This window comes from Nerophis ophidion, linkage group LG15, assembly GCF_033978795.1.
Source record: "Nerophis ophidion isolate RoL-2023_Sa linkage group LG15, RoL_Noph_v1.0, whole genome shotgun sequence".
In the NCBI taxonomy this organism is placed as follows: Eukaryota; Metazoa; Chordata; class Actinopteri; order Syngnathiformes; family Syngnathidae; genus Nerophis; species Nerophis ophidion.
The window spans coordinates 10,198,323-10,215,822 of NC_084625.1; the positions used below are offsets into that span (position 1 = coordinate 10,198,323).

General features: G+C 42.1%; 1 protein-coding gene across 1 annotated transcript in view; it reads right to left on the minus strand.

The window, feature by feature from the left end:
• Positions 1-4,158, minus strand: part of fastkd3 (FAST kinase domains 3) — a 6,007-nt gene extending 1,849 nt beyond the window's left edge. Inside the window, 17 exon segments of the mRNA XM_061921493.1 lie at positions 18-192; positions 2,568-2,611; positions 2,614-2,652; positions 2,722-2,798; positions 2,800-2,863; positions 2,866-2,905; positions 2,907-3,020; positions 3,022-3,060; positions 3,062-3,148; positions 3,150-3,287; positions 3,289-3,368; positions 3,371-3,446; positions 3,448-3,603; positions 3,605-3,700; positions 3,702-3,725; positions 3,727-3,852; positions 3,855-4,158. Coding sequence (XP_061777477.1) covers positions 18-192; positions 2,568-2,611; positions 2,614-2,652; positions 2,722-2,798; positions 2,800-2,863; positions 2,866-2,905; positions 2,907-3,020; positions 3,022-3,060; positions 3,062-3,148; positions 3,150-3,287; positions 3,289-3,368; positions 3,371-3,446; positions 3,448-3,603; positions 3,605-3,700; positions 3,702-3,725; positions 3,727-3,852; positions 3,855-4,055 — 1,576 coding nt within the window. The 5' untranslated portion in view covers positions 4,056-4,158.
• Positions 4,159-17,500: the final 13,342 nt, after the last annotated feature.

A 17,500-nucleotide genomic window follows, 5' to 3' on the forward strand; every position in this document is an offset into this window, starting at 1 on the left:
TTGCTCGACGACGTTACCCAGCGTGTAGCAGTACGGCGTCAGCACTTTGGAGCCAAAGTAGGAGCGATCCCCCAGCAGGTCCACCAGACCACTTTTCACAGAGTTGTACAATTGCCTGTTCACCAGCGTCTCCACCGTGGAGCCCGCCTCCAGGTAGGACTTGACACGGTATTTGGGACAAAGTTGGGGACCCTGTGGAGGACAGTCTCATTGTTAACCAGCGTGAATACTTTCCATCAGGAGGGCAGCACATTGAATTATAATAGCATGCGGGGGCCAATTCTATTACATTTTTAAATTATTACTATATATTTTTTAATATGCCAAAAGATTGGACACACCTTCTTCTTATTCAATGTGTTTTCTTTATTTTCATGACTATTTACATTGTAGATTGTCACTAAAGGCATCAAAACTATGACACCTGTGAGGTGAAAACCTGTTCAGGTGACTACCTCTTGAAGCTCATGGAGAGAATGCCAAGAGTGTGCAAAGCAGTAATCAGAGCAAAGGGTGGCTTTTTTGAAGAAACTAAAACATAATTGCAGTTATTTCACCTTTTTTTAAGTACATAACTCCACACGTGTTCATTTGATTGATTGATACTTTTATTAGTAGATTGCACAGTACAGTACATATTCCGTACAATTGACCACTAAATGGTAACACCCCAATAAGCTTTTCAACTTGTTTAAGTCGGGGTCCACGTTAATCATTCATAGTTTTGATGCCTTCAGTGACAATATACAATATAAATAGTCATAAAAATAAAGAAAACCCATTTGATGAGAAGGTGTGTACAAACTTTAGGCCTGCACTGTATATATCTATACATTTATATATATTTAATAAACTTTTAGAGCTCCATTCAAGTTTGGTCCAGTGACTCAGTCTCCATCATAAAAATGTTACACAGAATTATTTTTTTAACACTTAAATCTCTAAAACAACCTCAGATCTGTCATCATAAAGTTTAAGAACATGTTTTATGCCCTTTTCGTCCAAAAAAAAATCCTGTTTTTATGGCAAGAACACAAAATATGTAATATTATCCCCCTAAAGAATTTAAAAGAGGAATGTGAAATATTTGGAGCCTTTAAAAAGTCAGTTCATATCATTGTTTTTGATTCATTATTCTCTGAACAATGAGGGTTAAAAAAAAGACATTAAAATGATTGGAGATCCAAAAAGATTAAAAATAAGTTGTTTTTTAAACTTTCAATGCTTAAAGATCTGTCGGTAGAACGTTTAAAAAAAACAATGTTTTCTGCCCTTTTATGATAAAGAAAACAATTTAATGGCAAAAACAGAAATTATGCAACAGTTTCCTCCTAAAATAAGTCAAAGTGGAATATTTGATATAAAGTAATTAAAGCCTTAAATAAGTCAATAACAGTTATTTTGATTCATTATTTTTTTAGCAATTCTTAAATATTCAAAGGGGCCTCACTCAAAGTGTAAATAAGTCATACATAATTAGTTTTTATTTTTACTTTCAACGCTTACAATCTGTAGTTCAACTTCAGATCTGGTGATTCTAGGTTTTTATCATTTATATTATTATTTATTTATAACACAAAATATGCTAAACCCCCCCCCCCCCCCCCCCAAAAAAAAATAAACCAAGTATAATTTTTGATGTGAAGTAATTGGAGCCTTGAATAAGTCAATAATTCTATAAACATTGATTTTAATTCATTATTATTATTTTGAGCTATGAGAGTATTCAAGTAGAAACAGGCTGCATGGCAGCTTTGTGTTATTGCAACTTGTTCTTGTTACTTTTTCTCTTTTATTTCACTTTTTTATGTTTTGGAAAAGTATTTTTAAATGTGCTGCAAACTTTTAGTAATTGAGTTGGACACTCATTATTTCTTGGCGGAAGACACTAAAGAAAGCCTTAATTTCCCAATCGTAAATGTACCATACCATTTGTAAAGAATCACGTTAATTAAACATGAGCATTGGCATTACAAAAAATTGACCATCATGAATATAATTATAAAAAAATAACACGACTACTTTAGTTAATTCAAATTAGCTATCTTGCTTAAACAAACATTTACAATAAATCTATGTACCCATATTTTGCAAGTAAAAAATGTTTTATACATTACTTTCTTAAAAAAAGCATACAAAATCATTATCCATAATAAATATACAAATAATTTAAAGATAATATACAGTATAGTAAAGTATTATGTTAACTTGCAGACTTTTTCAGCCTGGAGAACTTTGCTCAGTGTCTGGAAACTTAGTTTAATGAACTGCATAGTTTGTGTTGCTCAAAATGATGCCACAACAGCTTCGACCTTTGCCCCCCTTCCTGGTTGTAAACAATTAACGGTGCCCTCTGGTGGCTGACGTGAACAAGGCTGGCATTGCTTTTATGTTATAAAAAACAGTCAATCAGGGGCCAAAGGCAGAATTTTATTTTAATGACACTTTTTTAGTTATGTGGAACGATTTTTCCTACTACTTTAATCAAACTTGAATTTAATGCTATCCCTTTTCCGTACTACAACGACTTCACGGACAAATGTTAGATATTTTGACTGCAAGCTCACCTTATAGAAGAGACACTCCAACTTGACGGTCATGTCGAGCTGATCAGCTTCGCCAGGGTGTTGTAATCTCTGCCGTTGCCTTCCTCTGCAAGACAAAACACCGTGGTCAGCCTCCCAAGCTCCTCCGACCACATCCACGTTCCCCGGGCGTCACCTTTCAGCGGCTGCAGGAAGAACTGGGAGAAGATCTTGCCCACGAAGTTGATGGGGAACCTCTCCACCAGGATGCAGGTGCAGCAGTTTGACCAGCGTGCGAGGCTGGAACTGGGAGGAGCGCGTGTGCAGGATGGCCTCACCTTCCGGAAGAGCTCGACGGCGTTGGGCGGCAGGTAGCCCATGCTTGCCGAAAGGCTCGATCTGCTGGGCCACCTGGTCGGTGCTGTAGGCGTCCGCCCGGTACACCGAAACTTTCCGCCATGCGTCCAGCACCTGCGGGGACAAAATGTTCCTCCGGGGCGAAGAACTGCATCACCTTGGTGACTGTCTCCGGGTGAGGCCGTGAAGGCCAAGCCGGGCGCGTGTCTCTCCAAGGCTTCCACGAAGTAGCGGTCGCTTTCGCCGTAGTACATGAGCGCGGAGAGGGACCGTCGCCAGCTCCTCGTCGGAGAAGTGAGGCACGTGGCGGACGGCCTGCTTGCACAGGACGTTGACCAGAGGCATCACCTTGGTGTGGTTCAAGGCCATCAGGGAACCCAGCACCTTGCTGACAGCCACCTTATCCTATGGAAGAGGCGACCATTTTGGCGCACGCGTGCATAGCATCCAGGAGGTCTTGGTAGCGCATTTTTCTAGCCACGCCTCCTCCCAAAGTTCATACACAGCCACAAGTTCAGCAAGGCTCCACTTGGAGAGTTTCTGCTTCTGGATGTGCTGCATCACCCTCCTCCAGCATCACACTACCAACTGGACCCTTCATAGCGTGCACCGCCTGGCCCAGAGTGCACAGCTGGCCCACGCTCAGCCCGCCTCGGTTCAGCCTCTCCTGGCTCTGCGTCACCAGCCGGATCATCAGAGTGCTCGAGGGGTCCAAGAAGAGGACGCGTGGCAGCCAGCAGGGCAGCCAACAGGCCCGAATCGCTCAACCTGTGCGAGTCCTGCTCCAGCTGGAAGCACAGCGCCCTGATGGCGTCGTCCCTCCAGCACCGAAGGGTCCCTGAGGGGCGGGGCCCACCCGCTCCAAGTCGGCCACGCGATGGAGGACGGCCGCCGCCATGCCGTCGGACATCGTCTCGGGTTGAGCGGACCAGCTTCAACACCTTCCCGAAGACGAGCAAGAACTCAAGAGAGCTGGTGGAAAGCCCGCTCGTCCTCGGTTGCGGGGCCGTGGAGCGGGGTCAGGCAAAACCGGGGGACGGAGTCTCTGCGGAGTCCCGTCGAGCTGCCGGCCACGAAGGACGGCTCCCTGGCGATGGTGGTCAGGGTCCCCGCAGACTGCCAGAGCCTCCTGCAGCCCTGTGTGAGGATGCAGCGGCCCGACGAGGTGCACATGCAGGTCGGACACACCACCGGGAGCCTGCTGGGTCCGAACTGCAGGACGGGGGGGGAGTCTCTGGAACAGCTTCAATGCCATCCCTCACCTGAGCCACAGAAAACGTCAAAGTTGGACAAACATGTCAGCTGAGGCGCTTCTTAGGTACAACAACAACAAAAGTCGTTTCACTTCTGCTTTTCGCACATATATATTACAGTGAGATCGGTAGGTTGTAAGTTAAATCACACCAAAGACTATAAAAAAATGGGACCCATCCCCTCCCGGCTTGTGCACTACAGCATCAAGGGTAAGGATGATAATCGTTAAGAAATTATCGATGTCGATGCTATTATTGAATCCTCTTATCGAACCGATTACTTATCGAATCTCTCATTGAATCCAGATAGGTTGTTGTTGAGTTCCAAAAGCCGTCGATGTTCTGGGACTGGGCCCGCACGCTGTTTATATGGAGGAAGGCGAACATGATTCAGGACAGCATGCGGGCGTTAAAGGGTGAAGGTTTCAGGTGAGAGGACGCTAAGGTACGCCCCCAGTGAGCATATAGTGCTGGGCTACATGGCCTTTTTTTAATATCTCTATTTTTAGGCCATGGACAATACACCATATATATCTCCATATTTTGCCTTGGCCGGGAATGAACACTTGATGCATATAATCACAGCAGTATGATGATTCTATGTGTCTACATTAAAACATTCTTCTTCATACTGCATTAATATATGCTCATTTTAAACTTTCATGCAGAGAGGGAAATCACAACTACGTTAATTGACCAAAACTGTATTCATTAAACAGTTATTAAGCAGTGGAACAAACATTCATGTCAATTTCCAAAACAGAAAGTGCAAGATTGTCAGAGACGTTTTCAAACAAGTGGCGCTTTTGTGCATGATGTCACTAAGATGACATATCAAAACAACACTAAATTAAAGTGCGATTTTTGTACAGAAAGCCACTACAATAGTTTAAAACAAAGTGCACTTTTGTGCATGATGTCACACAAGACATTTCAATAACTATCAAATAAAAATGAGCTGCATAATAGGAAATCAAATAGTATACGTCCTTCGCTATGTGGTAGGTTCCTGCGGTACGTTTCTCCTGTTGTTGACTATTTTTTTCATACGGTGTTGACTGGGAAATAACTGCTTCAGCATTTTGTTAGTGTGGCACCGGCCGGAGATGTTGACATGCGGAGTTTCAAGCACTCATTCTCTAGCGCAGGGGTAGGGAACCTATGGCTCTAGAGCCAGATGTGCTCTTTTGATGGATGCATCTGGCTCTCAGATTAATCTTAGCTGACATTGCTTAACACGATAAGAAATTAATATTTCCACTGATAATCGGTAGTTAAAAATAATGTTCAAAATACTAAACATTCTCCTGCATTCTAATCCATCCATTCCTTTTCTTAACGCATCTGTTCAAGAAGGCGCATTAATGGTAGGAAGTGTTCTATTTATTATCGGTTAGCTTCAGAATAAAAATATTAAAAAGAATATGACAGTTATTGTACTCAAAAAATGTTGACGTTACTAAAAAATGCACGCATTTAGTGTATTCAGTGTTTAAAAAATAATATAAGGCTCTCAGGGAAATACATTTTAAAATATTTGGCTTTCATGGCTCTCTCAGCACAAAAATGGTTACCCGACCCCTGCTCTAGCGGGTGACTTTTCAAATGATGCCACATTAGCAGCGCTGCTACTTTTGTAGCAACGAGGGGGAACCTTTTGTCCGACAATAATGTTGAACAAGCCAAACCACCGCCAGACTATTGACCTGCTGTTTTTCTTGGGAATTAATCATTCCTGCATTTATTAGCATATCCGCGCCTTCTTTCTCTCATATTACCACCCGCACCGCACCGTTAGCATCACAGCTAATGTTACCATGTCGCTACCTGTCTTCTCCGCGTGACGTATGTAAGAATGTGCGCTTTTTTAAGTCTCTGTGAGGAGAGACAAGAAAGAGTGAGAAAAGCCTCGCAGCTAAAAGCAACTGCGTGAGAACTTATACCCCAATATCACGATATAGTCATTTTCTATATCGCACAGAGACAAACCCGCGGTATATCGAGTATATTCGATATATCGCGCAGCCCTAGTGAGTACATTGATGAATACTTCAATAAAGTACAACCCAACTCAGCTTTGCTCCTGCTGCCTTTTTCAAACAGCGTCCATGCATGCTAGCGTATGTTATAAGCCAGCGTATGTTTAACCACGCCCCAAAAATATACTTCGCCTTATTTCTGCGTTAAAGACAGAAATACCACCCGTAACGGTCATGGCACTTTTTAATACGGTGCGCCGTGTGGTCACGAAAATACAGTATAGTGGCTAGTGCGTCTGCCCCACAATACGAAAGTCCTGCAGTCCTGGGTTCAAATCCAGGACTTTCTGTGTGGAGTTTGCATGTTCTCCCCGTGAATGCGTGGGTTCCCTCCGGGTACTCCGGCTTCCTCCCACTTCCAAAGACATGCACCTGGGGATAGGTTGATTGGCAACACTAAATTGGCCCTAGTGTGTGAATGTTGTCTGTCTGTCTGTGTTGGCCCTGCGATGAGGTGGCGACTTGTCCAGGGTGTACCCCGCCTTCCGCCCGATTGTAACTGAGATAGGCGCCAGCGCCCCCCACGACCCCAAAAAAGGGAATAAGCGGTAGAAAATGGATGGATGGATGGGCTTAGATAACGGGAACCGGTTCTCAAAAAAGGATTCGAATCCATGGAATCGGTTCTTTTCTTATCAAAGCATCATCCCTAATCAGGGGTTGGAATTGGGGGTTTAATCACCTAAATGATTTTCGGGCGCGGCCACCGCTGCTGCTCACTGCTCCCCTCACCTCCAAGGGGGTGGAACAAGGGGATGGGTCAAATGCAGAGGTTAAAGGCCTACTGAAATGAGATTTTCTTTTTTAAACGGGGATAGTAGGTGGATTCTATGTGTCATACTTGATCATTTCGCCATATTGCCACATTTTTGCTGAAAGGATTTAGTAGAGCAAATCGGCAATAACGTTCGCAACTTTTGGTGCTGATAAAAAAGCCTTGCTTGTACCGGAAGTAGCAGACGTTATGCGCGTGACATCACGGGTTGTGGAGCTCCTCACATCTGAACATTGTTTACAATCATGGCCACCAGCAGCGAGAGCGATTCGGACCGAGACAGCGACGATTTCCCCATTAATTTGAGCGAGGATGAAAGATTCGTGGATGAGGAAAGTGAGATGTGAAGGACTAGAACAGGAGTAGGGAACCTATGGCTCCAGAGCCAGATGTGGCTATTTTGATGACTGCATCTGGCTCTCAGATAAATGTTAGCTGACATTGCTTAACACAACAAGTAATGAATAATTCCGCTGGTAATCATGATGTTAAAAATAACGTTCAAAATATAAAACATTCATGCATTTTAATCCATCCATCCGTTTGCTACCGCACCTGTTCAAGAAATAAGAATATTATAAATAATTAAAAGACTTATTATACTCTAGAAATGTTGTTTTTAATTAAAAAATGCATGCATTTAGTTGTTGTCAGTGTTAAAAAAAATATGATATGGCTCTCACGGAAATACATTTTCAAATATTTGGCTTTCATGGCTCTCTCAGCCAAAAAGGTTCCCGACCCCTGGACTAGAAAAAACAAACAAACAAAAAAAGACTATACAGTGGGAGCGATTCAGATGTTATTAGACACATTTACTAGGATAATTCTGGAAAATCCCTTATCTGCTTATTGTGTTACAAGTGTTTTAGTGAGATTATATGGTTGTATCTGTACAACCTTTCTTCAGCACCAGTCGACGGGTGGTGGCGATGCCCATCTCTGCCCTTCGCAAGGGGACCCTCTTCGAAACACGATCTTTCGAAATGATCACCACATAATACACTGTACTTTGTGTGTGTGGTCCAATCCAACCGTGTTCGCTTGACCGCTCTGTTCCATAGTAAAGCTTCACCGTCATCTTTCGGGAATGTAAACAATGAAACACCGTCTGTGTTTGTGTTGCTAAAGGCCGTCGCAATACACCGCTTCCCACCTACACCTTTCTTCTTTGACGTCTCCATTATCCATTGAACAAATTGCAAAAGATTCAGCAACACAGACGTCCATAATACTGTGGAATTATGCGATGTAAACAGACAATTTATATCTGGGAACGGTGCTGGAACAAAATATCCTCCACACGCACGGGCCATCATACCGCGACGTTTTTGCATGATACTGTAAAATTGCAATTTAGTAAACTAACCCGGCCGTATTGGCATGTGTTGCAATGTTTCGATTTCATCATTGATATATAAACTATCAGACTGCGTGGTCGGTAGTAGTGGCTTTCAGTAGGCCTTTAATCACCAAAATGAGTCCTGGTGCTCGGCCACCGCTGCTGCTCATTGCTCCCCTCACCTCCCAAGGGATCGTTCAAATGCAGAGGTTAATTTCACCACACTAGTGTGTATGTGGGTGGCTATCAGTGGTAGAAAAGTACTTTTCTTCTGCTTCTTCCTTCTCCTTTTCGGACATGTATAATGTCCGACATATAATGTAAGCACGTCATGTTTATTCGACACGTTTAGCTTTTAGAAAACCAACATTACACTCCCTGCATTGCTGCTCATTTACAACCTTGGCGAGCTTGTTAGCTGACCATTGCTAACATTAGACAACAAGGAGCCACCGGGGAGCCATTCGTATCGCAGCATACTCTAGCGCGCTTATAAAGAGTTAACATTGATAATTCACCACAAATAATGACTTTAAAAAAACGTCAAACTGTTGTTTTGTTCACCTGTGTCCGCTTGTCATCGGCAAAGAGTGGCGTTCAGAGCGTGGTTCCGTAATACACCATGACGCATTCGCGGGTGCGCGTTTATGTAAGCATCGAAGTTATGAAACGTCGTATTGGTTATTATTTTCACAATGCGTCAACTAAAACAAACTAATACTCACATTAGCTTATTTAGTAAGTAAAATAAAACAAGTGGACCAAAAAGGCATTTATTTTCAGAAACGAGTTCAGGGTATTTTCCCAGAACACGCAAACGCACCATAATGTATTGACATGTTTCAACCCCTAGAGGGCGACACGTTACATATGCAATATATAAGCGTGCTAAATTTAGACATGACTTATAAAACATGATTTATATTATAAAAAAAACCCGTGAAAATCGTTCTATTGGAGGAATCAAATATTTTGCATGTGTTACCACCAGCGTTGTATGATGAATTTGACCATGCGCTGATTATTTTGGGAAGCGAGTTTGACCTGGGGATATGTTGATTGGCAACACTAAAAATTGGCCCTAGTGTGTGAATGTGAGTGTGAATGTTGTCTATCTGTGTTGGCCCTGCGATGAGGTGGCGACTTGTCCAGGGTGTACCCCGCCTTCCGCCCGATTGATTGATTGATTGATTGATACTTTTATTAGTAGTTTGCACAGTACAGTACATATTCCGTACAATTGACCACTAAATGGTAACACCCGAATAAGTTTTTCAACTTGTTTAAGTCGGGGTCCACGTTAATCAATTCATTGTAGCTGAGATAGGCACCAGCGACCCCAAAAAGGGAATAAACGGTAGAGAATGGATGGATGGAGTTTGACCCGGCAGTAATTGAAGGAAATACGGTATTCATAAAGTAGATTATCTAGAACACACCAACATATTATTCATTAGTTCAGGTTTATTGAAACTACAGTTTAAAGTTAAAGAAATTATGTGTTTTGTTTAACTAAAACATTACCAGGAAATTTACAAAAAATGTTTGTCATCACTTCTGAGGATGAAGAGCATAGAAAAAAAAGGTCATTTCAAACATTTCTAACTTTAAAACAAATGTGTAAATCAGTGGTGGGGGTTAACCTATTGAATTATCTTTACTATGAGATAAAATACTGTAAAAATATATTCCAATTGAAAAAAATATATAAAGACGGAACAATAAGATGATATGGACAGCCATAAGTGTTTACATTTTGCTGTATATTTATTATTTTCCTTTTTTTTTTGTCTTGTTATCCCGTGAGGTATATATTACTTTTTTGGTCAAGTTTGTACTTCATTAATTTTTGCACTTGTTTTTATTTTGCTTTCATTATATTTGTAAGTATTTGTTTGGTTTGTATGCTATCCACCAAGTAAGACTACCTATTATGTTGAAGGGGGCAGGAAAATATAAGATTTTCTTCATCCTTCTCCTTCTCAGGCATCGGTGTGTAAATGTGTGTTTAATTTAATTAGTTAGTTATTAAGTTAATTCGTTTTAATTGTGTATTGATCATAGATGCACACCAATGAAGGAGATCCATCCATCCATTTCCTACCGCTTATTCCCTTTCGGGGTCGCGGGGGGCGCTGGCGCCTATCTCAGCTACAATCGGGCGGAAGGCGGGGTACACCCTGGACAAGTCGCCACCTCATCGCAGGGACAACACAGATAGACAGACAACATTCACACTCACATTCACACACTAGGGCCAATTTAGTGTTGCCAATCAACCTATCCCCAGGTGCATGTCTTTGGAGATACATACAAAATGAAATGTATTGTAATTGGTATTTTCCCGGAACACGCGAACGCACCATATTTTTTTGAAACGTTTTGACCGCTAGAGGGCGACACTTTACATGCCAAATTTAGAGATTACAGTTTTGATTGATTGATTGATTGATACTTTTATTAGTAGATTGCACAGTACAGTACATATTCCGTACAATTGACCACTAAATGGTAACACCCCAATAAGTTTTTCAACTTGTTTAAGTCGGGGTCCACGTTAATCAATTCATGTAGTACTTATAAAACCACTCAATGTGCAATACGCACCTAAAATTTTTACTAAAACCAAGCAGTTTACAGATGAATACAAGTACTCTCTAATTGGGGATTTGAAAATCTCGAAAAATAATATTTTTTTTATGTTTTACCATCAGCGTCTTATACAGACAGTTCTTCTTATGGCCAGCAGGGCGCAGGCTTGGCTCAGTCAATACAGAGCCCGCTGCTCGGAGTCAAATACGTTAACTGTTTTAATCAATACGAATTATTTTTATAATGTATATGAATGTGGATTCAAGTATTTATTTGTTCAATCCAAGGTGTTAAATAAAGAATTCAAACCCATAAATATATCTCAAAAAGTACCACACGGACTTCCGTAATGTGTCACGTGTGACTTAGTAGTAACCAATCAGGAAGCGAGCTGAGTTGGGAACCGGAAGCTTCACAAAACATGCAGTGTCGTCGAACAGCAGCGCCAAGTTCAAAGTTAGACAGACTCCAAAGACGGGATTTGTCGTGGTGCAGCAAAGATATAAAGACGCATACGACGTCTCTTTCGTTTTGTAATGATTGGAAGGACAAATAAAATAGTTGGGGTGAACTCGCCACGGTAATAAAGTTAGCAAATAAGCTAACATGTTGCTGGTAGACTCATTGCTGCCTCCTACAGGTCAGTCCAGGTACTACGTCTATTTATGCACGTTCAACATAAAGTATTATTACTATTAATAATATATATATTTTTTTTCAGAATGGCCCGCCTACAGGTCAGTCCAGGTACTACGTTTATTTATGCACGTTCAACATTCAGTATTATTACTACTAAAGGCCTACTGAAATGAGATTTTCTCATTTAAACGGGGATAGCAGGTCCATTCTGTGTCATACTTGATCATTTTGCGATAGCCATATTTTTGCTGAAAGGATTTAGTAGAGAACATCGACGAAAAAGTTTGCAACTTTTGGTCGCTAATAAAAAAAAAGCCTTGCCTTTACCGGAAGTAGCAGACGATGTGCGCGTGACGTCACGGGTTGTAGGGCTCCTCACATCGGGACATTGTTTACAATCATGGCCACCAGCAGCGAGAGCTACTCTGACCGAGAAAGCGAGAATTTGAGCGAGGACGAAAGATTCGTGGATGAGGAAAGTTAGAGTGAAGAACTTAAAAAAAAAAGGAAAGAAAAAGCGAAGGCTTCGGGCGGCGGCAGTGGGAGCGTTTCAGATGTAATTAGACACATTTACTATGATAATTCTGGAAAATCCCTTATTTGCTTATTGTGTTTTAGTGAGATTATAAAGTCATACCTCACGCCAGTGTCTCTGAGAGAAGCCGAGGAGCCAAGATCACAGCTGCCTTTTTGACAGCTACAGAAGGAGGTCCCATAATTCACTGAGGTCTCCGGTAAGAGAATACTTAATATCACAATTTTTCCATCCAAAAACTTGCTGGTTGATGTAGAGAAACATGTTCCCTTGAACCGCTCTGTTTTAAAGCTTCACAACAAACAAAGAAACACCGGCTGTGTTTTGGTGCTAAAGGCAGCTGCAATCCACCGCTTTCCACCAACAGCATTCTTCTTTATAGTCTCCATTATTAATTGAACAAATTGCAAAAGATTCAGCAACACAGATGTCCAAATTACTGTGTAATTGCTCGATGAAAAGAGACGACTTTTAGCCGTAAGCGGTGCTAGGCTAATATGTCCCCTCCAACCAATAACGTCACAAACACGCGTCATCATTGCGCGACGTTTTTAACAGGAAACTCCGCGGTAAATTTAAAATTGTAATTTAGTAAACTAAAAAGGCCGTATTGGCATGTGTTGCAATGTTAATATTTCATCATTGATATTTAAACTATCAGACTGCGTGGTCGGTAATAGTGGCTTTCAGTAGGCCTTTAAAGGCCTACTGAAATGAGATTTTTTTATTTAAACGGGGATAGCAGGTCCATTCTATGTGTCATACTTGATCATTTTGCGATATTGCCATATTTTTGCTGAAAGGATTTAGTAGAGAACATCGACGAAAAAGTTTGCAACTTTTGGTCGCTAATAAAAAAGCTTTGCCTGTACCGGAAGTAGCAGACGATGTGCGCGTGACGTCACGGGTTGTAGGGCTCCTCACATCTGAACATTGTTTATAATCATAGCCTCCAGCAGCAAGAGCTATTCGGACCGAGAAAGCGACAATTTCCCCATTAATTTGAGCGAGGATGAAAGATTCGTGGAGAGTAAAGGACTAGAAGAAGAAAAAAAAAGACGAGGGCAGTGGGAGCGATTCAGATGTTATTAGACACATTTACTAGGATAATTCTAGAAAATCCCTTATCTGCTTATTGTGTTACTAGTGTTTTAGTGAGGTTATATAGTCATACCTGAAAGTCGGAGGGGTGTGGTGACCGCCAGTGTCTCTGAGGGAAGCCACGGAGGAGCCAAGAAAGTCGCAGCTGCCTCTTTGACAGCTGCAGGAGGAACGACACAAGCTCCGCTCATGTCTACGGTAAGAGCCGACTTATTACCACAATTTTCTCACCGAAACCTGCCGGTTGACATGTGGTAGGAAACCATGTTCGCTTGACCGCTCTGTTCCATATTAAAGCTTCACAACAAAACAAAGAAACACCGGCTGTGTTTGTGTTGCTAAAGGCGGCCGAAATACAATACTTCCCACCTACAGCTTTCTTCTTTGACGTCTCCATTATTAATTGAACAAATTGCAAAAGATTCAGCAACACAGACGTCCAGAATACTGTGTAATTATGCAATAAAAACAGACTACTTTTAGCCGTGCTGGGAGAACATGTCCGCTACAACCGGTGACGTCACACTCACGTCACATCATCATACCGCGATGTTTTCAACAGGATACTTCGCGGGAAATTTAAAATTGCAATTTAGTAAACTAAAAAGTCCGTATTGGCATGTGTTGCAATGTTAATATTTCATCATTGATATATAAACTATCAGACTGCGTGGTCGCTAGTAGTGGCTTTCAGTAGGCCTTTAAGAATAATATATATTTTTTTCAGAATGGCTTGTTGATACATGTAAGCATATGTAAACATTCTCTTCAACTGCACTGGTGTGCATCAAAAATAATACTGTCTTTTATTTTTCAGCTTTCTTCACGGCTGCATTAACGAGGAGGCGCCCTGGGGGCAATCCTGTGGTCACCCCACCCCCCCAGGCCTGGTGCTGCTGGTGGGCAGGCGGCGGTTTACGAGGCCCCAGCTGTAAGCCCCGGGGCCACTGGGGAACCTCTGGAGAGTAGAGATGTGGTGCCAAGACGAGGAGGGCGACATCACTTCCTGTCTACTTCCTGGTGGGTGACAACAAGTTAATGTTAAATTGTGTGGGGGGGGGGAAAAAGTTTTTAACTGTCAATGTTCAATAAATAATATTGAATGTCAAGAATTATTGACCACACCTGAGCGGCATAGCTCGGTTGGTAGAGCGGCCGTGCCAGCAACTTGAGGGTTGCAGGTTCGATTCCCGCTTCTGCCATCCTAGTCACTGCCGTTGTGTCCTTGGGCAAGACACTTTACCCACCTGCTCCCAGTGCCACCCACACTGGTTTAAAATGTAACTTAGATATCGGGTTTCACTATGTAAAGCGCTTTGAGTCACTAGAGAAAAGCGCTATATAAATAGTGAAGTGAAGTGAATTATATTTATATAGCGCTTTTTCTCTAGTGACTCAAAGCGCTTTACATCATGAAACCCAATATCTAAGTTACATTTTAAACCGGTGTGGGTGGCACTGGGAGCAGGTGGGTAAAGTGTCTTGCCCAAGGACACAACGGCAGTGACTAGGATGGCAGAAGCGGGAATCGAACCTGCAACCCTCAAGTTGCTGGCACGGCCACTCTACCAACCGAGCTAAACCGTCCCAATATAATTCACTTCACCTTTGATGACAGAATCATCACAACCTTGATTTGGAATATTTTAGCAGGAAGGTCAAAAAAGGCTTTACACTAATGAAAAACATAACGAAATAATAAAAATGGATGGATAGATCTGAAGTTGATTTACAAATGTTAAAATAACGAAATGTATGACTTATTTTTAACCCTTAGAATTTTAGTGGAACTTTTTTTTTTAACTTTAATGTTAAAAAAAATAAAAATATTGAACTAAAATCAATGTCATTAATTGGCATTTTTAAGGCTAAAATTACTTCACATCAAATATTCCACTTTGAACATTTTGGAGAGGAAAATACGTATCATATATTTTGTGTTTTTTTACTAAAAGGGCATCAAACAAACCAATTCATAAACATATTAAAATACCAGCGCTTTTCCACCTTCAGAAGCGCGACCCCGAGAGGGATAAGCGGTGGAAGATGGATGGATGGATGAATTAATAGAACAATAGAAAACACACTAGATTGATATATTTTGAAGGTAATCTAGAGATTTAAGCGTTGAAAGTGAAAATGTATGACTTATTTTTCACAACTTTTGAGTGGGGCCCGTTTGGACCCTCAATCATTTTAGTGGTATTTTTTTTTTTTTTTTAATCTGCCGTTCCTCAAAAAGTTATAATGAATTAAAATCAATGCTGTTATGAATTATTGACCTACTTAAGACTCCAATTACTTCACCTCAAATATTTCACGTTGAAGTATAAATATTGCGTATTTATACTTAAATATTGCATATTTTGTGTGTTTAGCAGGTAAAAAAAAAAACAAAGTTATCTTTGACAAAAAGGGCATAGGATGAACAAATAAAAAAACCCAATTAAAAATAATAAAAACATACAATTGATGGATGGTTTTGAGGTTGAATGTATGCGTTGAATATATGTATGCACACACACACACACACACACACACACACACACACACACACACACACACATATATATATATGTATATATATATATATATATATATATATATATATATATATATATATATGGACGACCCTAATTTACATCAATAAACAAGTCAAAGAATGTAGATGTGATTCAGCCTCAGTGAAATATCCATCCATCCATTTTCTACCGCCTGTCCCTTTTGGGGTCGCAAGGGTGTGCCGGAGCCTATCTCAGCTGCATTCTGGCAGAAAGCGGGGTACACCCTGGACAAGTCGCCACCTCATCGCAGGGCCAACACAGATAGACAGACAACATTCACACACTAGGGCCAATTTAGTGTTTCCAATCAACCTATCCCCAGGTGCATGTCTTTGGAGGTGAGAGGGAGCCCAGGCAGTCACGGAGGAGAACATGCAAACTCCACGCAGAAAGATCCCGAGCCCGGGATTGAACTCAGGACCTTCGTATTGTGAGGCACATGCACTAACCCCTTTATCCACCGTGCTGCCCGAAATAATAACATAAGTAGATAAAAATAAATGTGAAAACTGTGCAAGATGGCACTGTGATAGACTCCTGCCGTCGTCGTGAGGGTTCCACGGACCATCAAGGAAGGACATTGCTGAGCAAGTTCGATTCTTGTTTATTCTTTCAATAACACAAGCTTGTCTGCGGTCGGGACGCTTTTCAGCTCCTGGTCGCTTCTCGCTCGCCTTCTGTCGGCCGCGTCTTCGTCGTCTGCGGCTCGCTCTCTGTTGCTCTTGATCGTCTCGATCTCTCCTGCTTCTCCCCTTTTATACAGTGTGAGGAGATGAGTCAATTGTGTGCCGGTGCGCGATCCAAGCACCTGAATTAGATTGCGGCGGCGTCGCTCCCGGCAGGACCCGCCTCTCCGCTCAGCCGAATTCTCCGCCTCCTTGCCGCCATCTTGGGCAGGGCTCCAGCGTGCCCTGCCCCCGTCGTCGGCACCTTTTTTTCAATATAGATAAAAACAGTGTTCATGTATAAAATCTAGTCTTACACATGAGTAAAGTTAGAACAACACCACAAGAGAGAGACAAAAGATGTTTTAAACAAAGATGCTGAGCATGCATTTCTGTACATCTGCCATATAATAAGATAGCACTTTGAGCGAGAATCATCATCCTCATCCTCATCACCATCAGAGAGCGTCAGCGTGTTTTCACCGGTTAATCCAAAGGGCTTCATTGTGCATTAAATGATGTTCTTGAGGCCGTCATACAGTATGCCGCCATATAATCATATTACTGCACATAAGAGCACCAGCTCCCGCTCTCTGATAAAACACAATCAGGCATCCCGCCTGCACCTGTGTCCATTTGCATGTCTAATCTGCACGCAGGGCGGCGAGGAGGCCGCACTTCCATCCAAGGTTCAGCTCCCAGTCAACGCTATCAGCCCGTAAATTGCGGTGGCGGCGGCAGGAAATGATGTGACTGTGGCAATTTATGTCAAATAACTTTTTGAGGACGCGCGGGGGAGGGCGGCCGTAAGTCTTCACGGGGCTTTAATTGAGACACCCCTCTTTATCTTCCGGCCGCCGTGTTGTTGTGTAACGAGATGTAACGCCTCGCTTTATACGAGGGGTCAACGTGGCGCAGGAGGGAAGGTCACGGGCGGACTGTTTGAGCGTCCAATTTGATCACGGGTCCCCTCGGCGCCCGCCGGAGAAATATGGCCGTGTTTAATAACGGCCATAAAGGGATGAAATATTTGTCATCAAGCGGTAATTCATTCTGATCATGTCCTGGCGAAAGTACATTTGAAAAGATTTTAAAAAATCCTGCATTTTATCG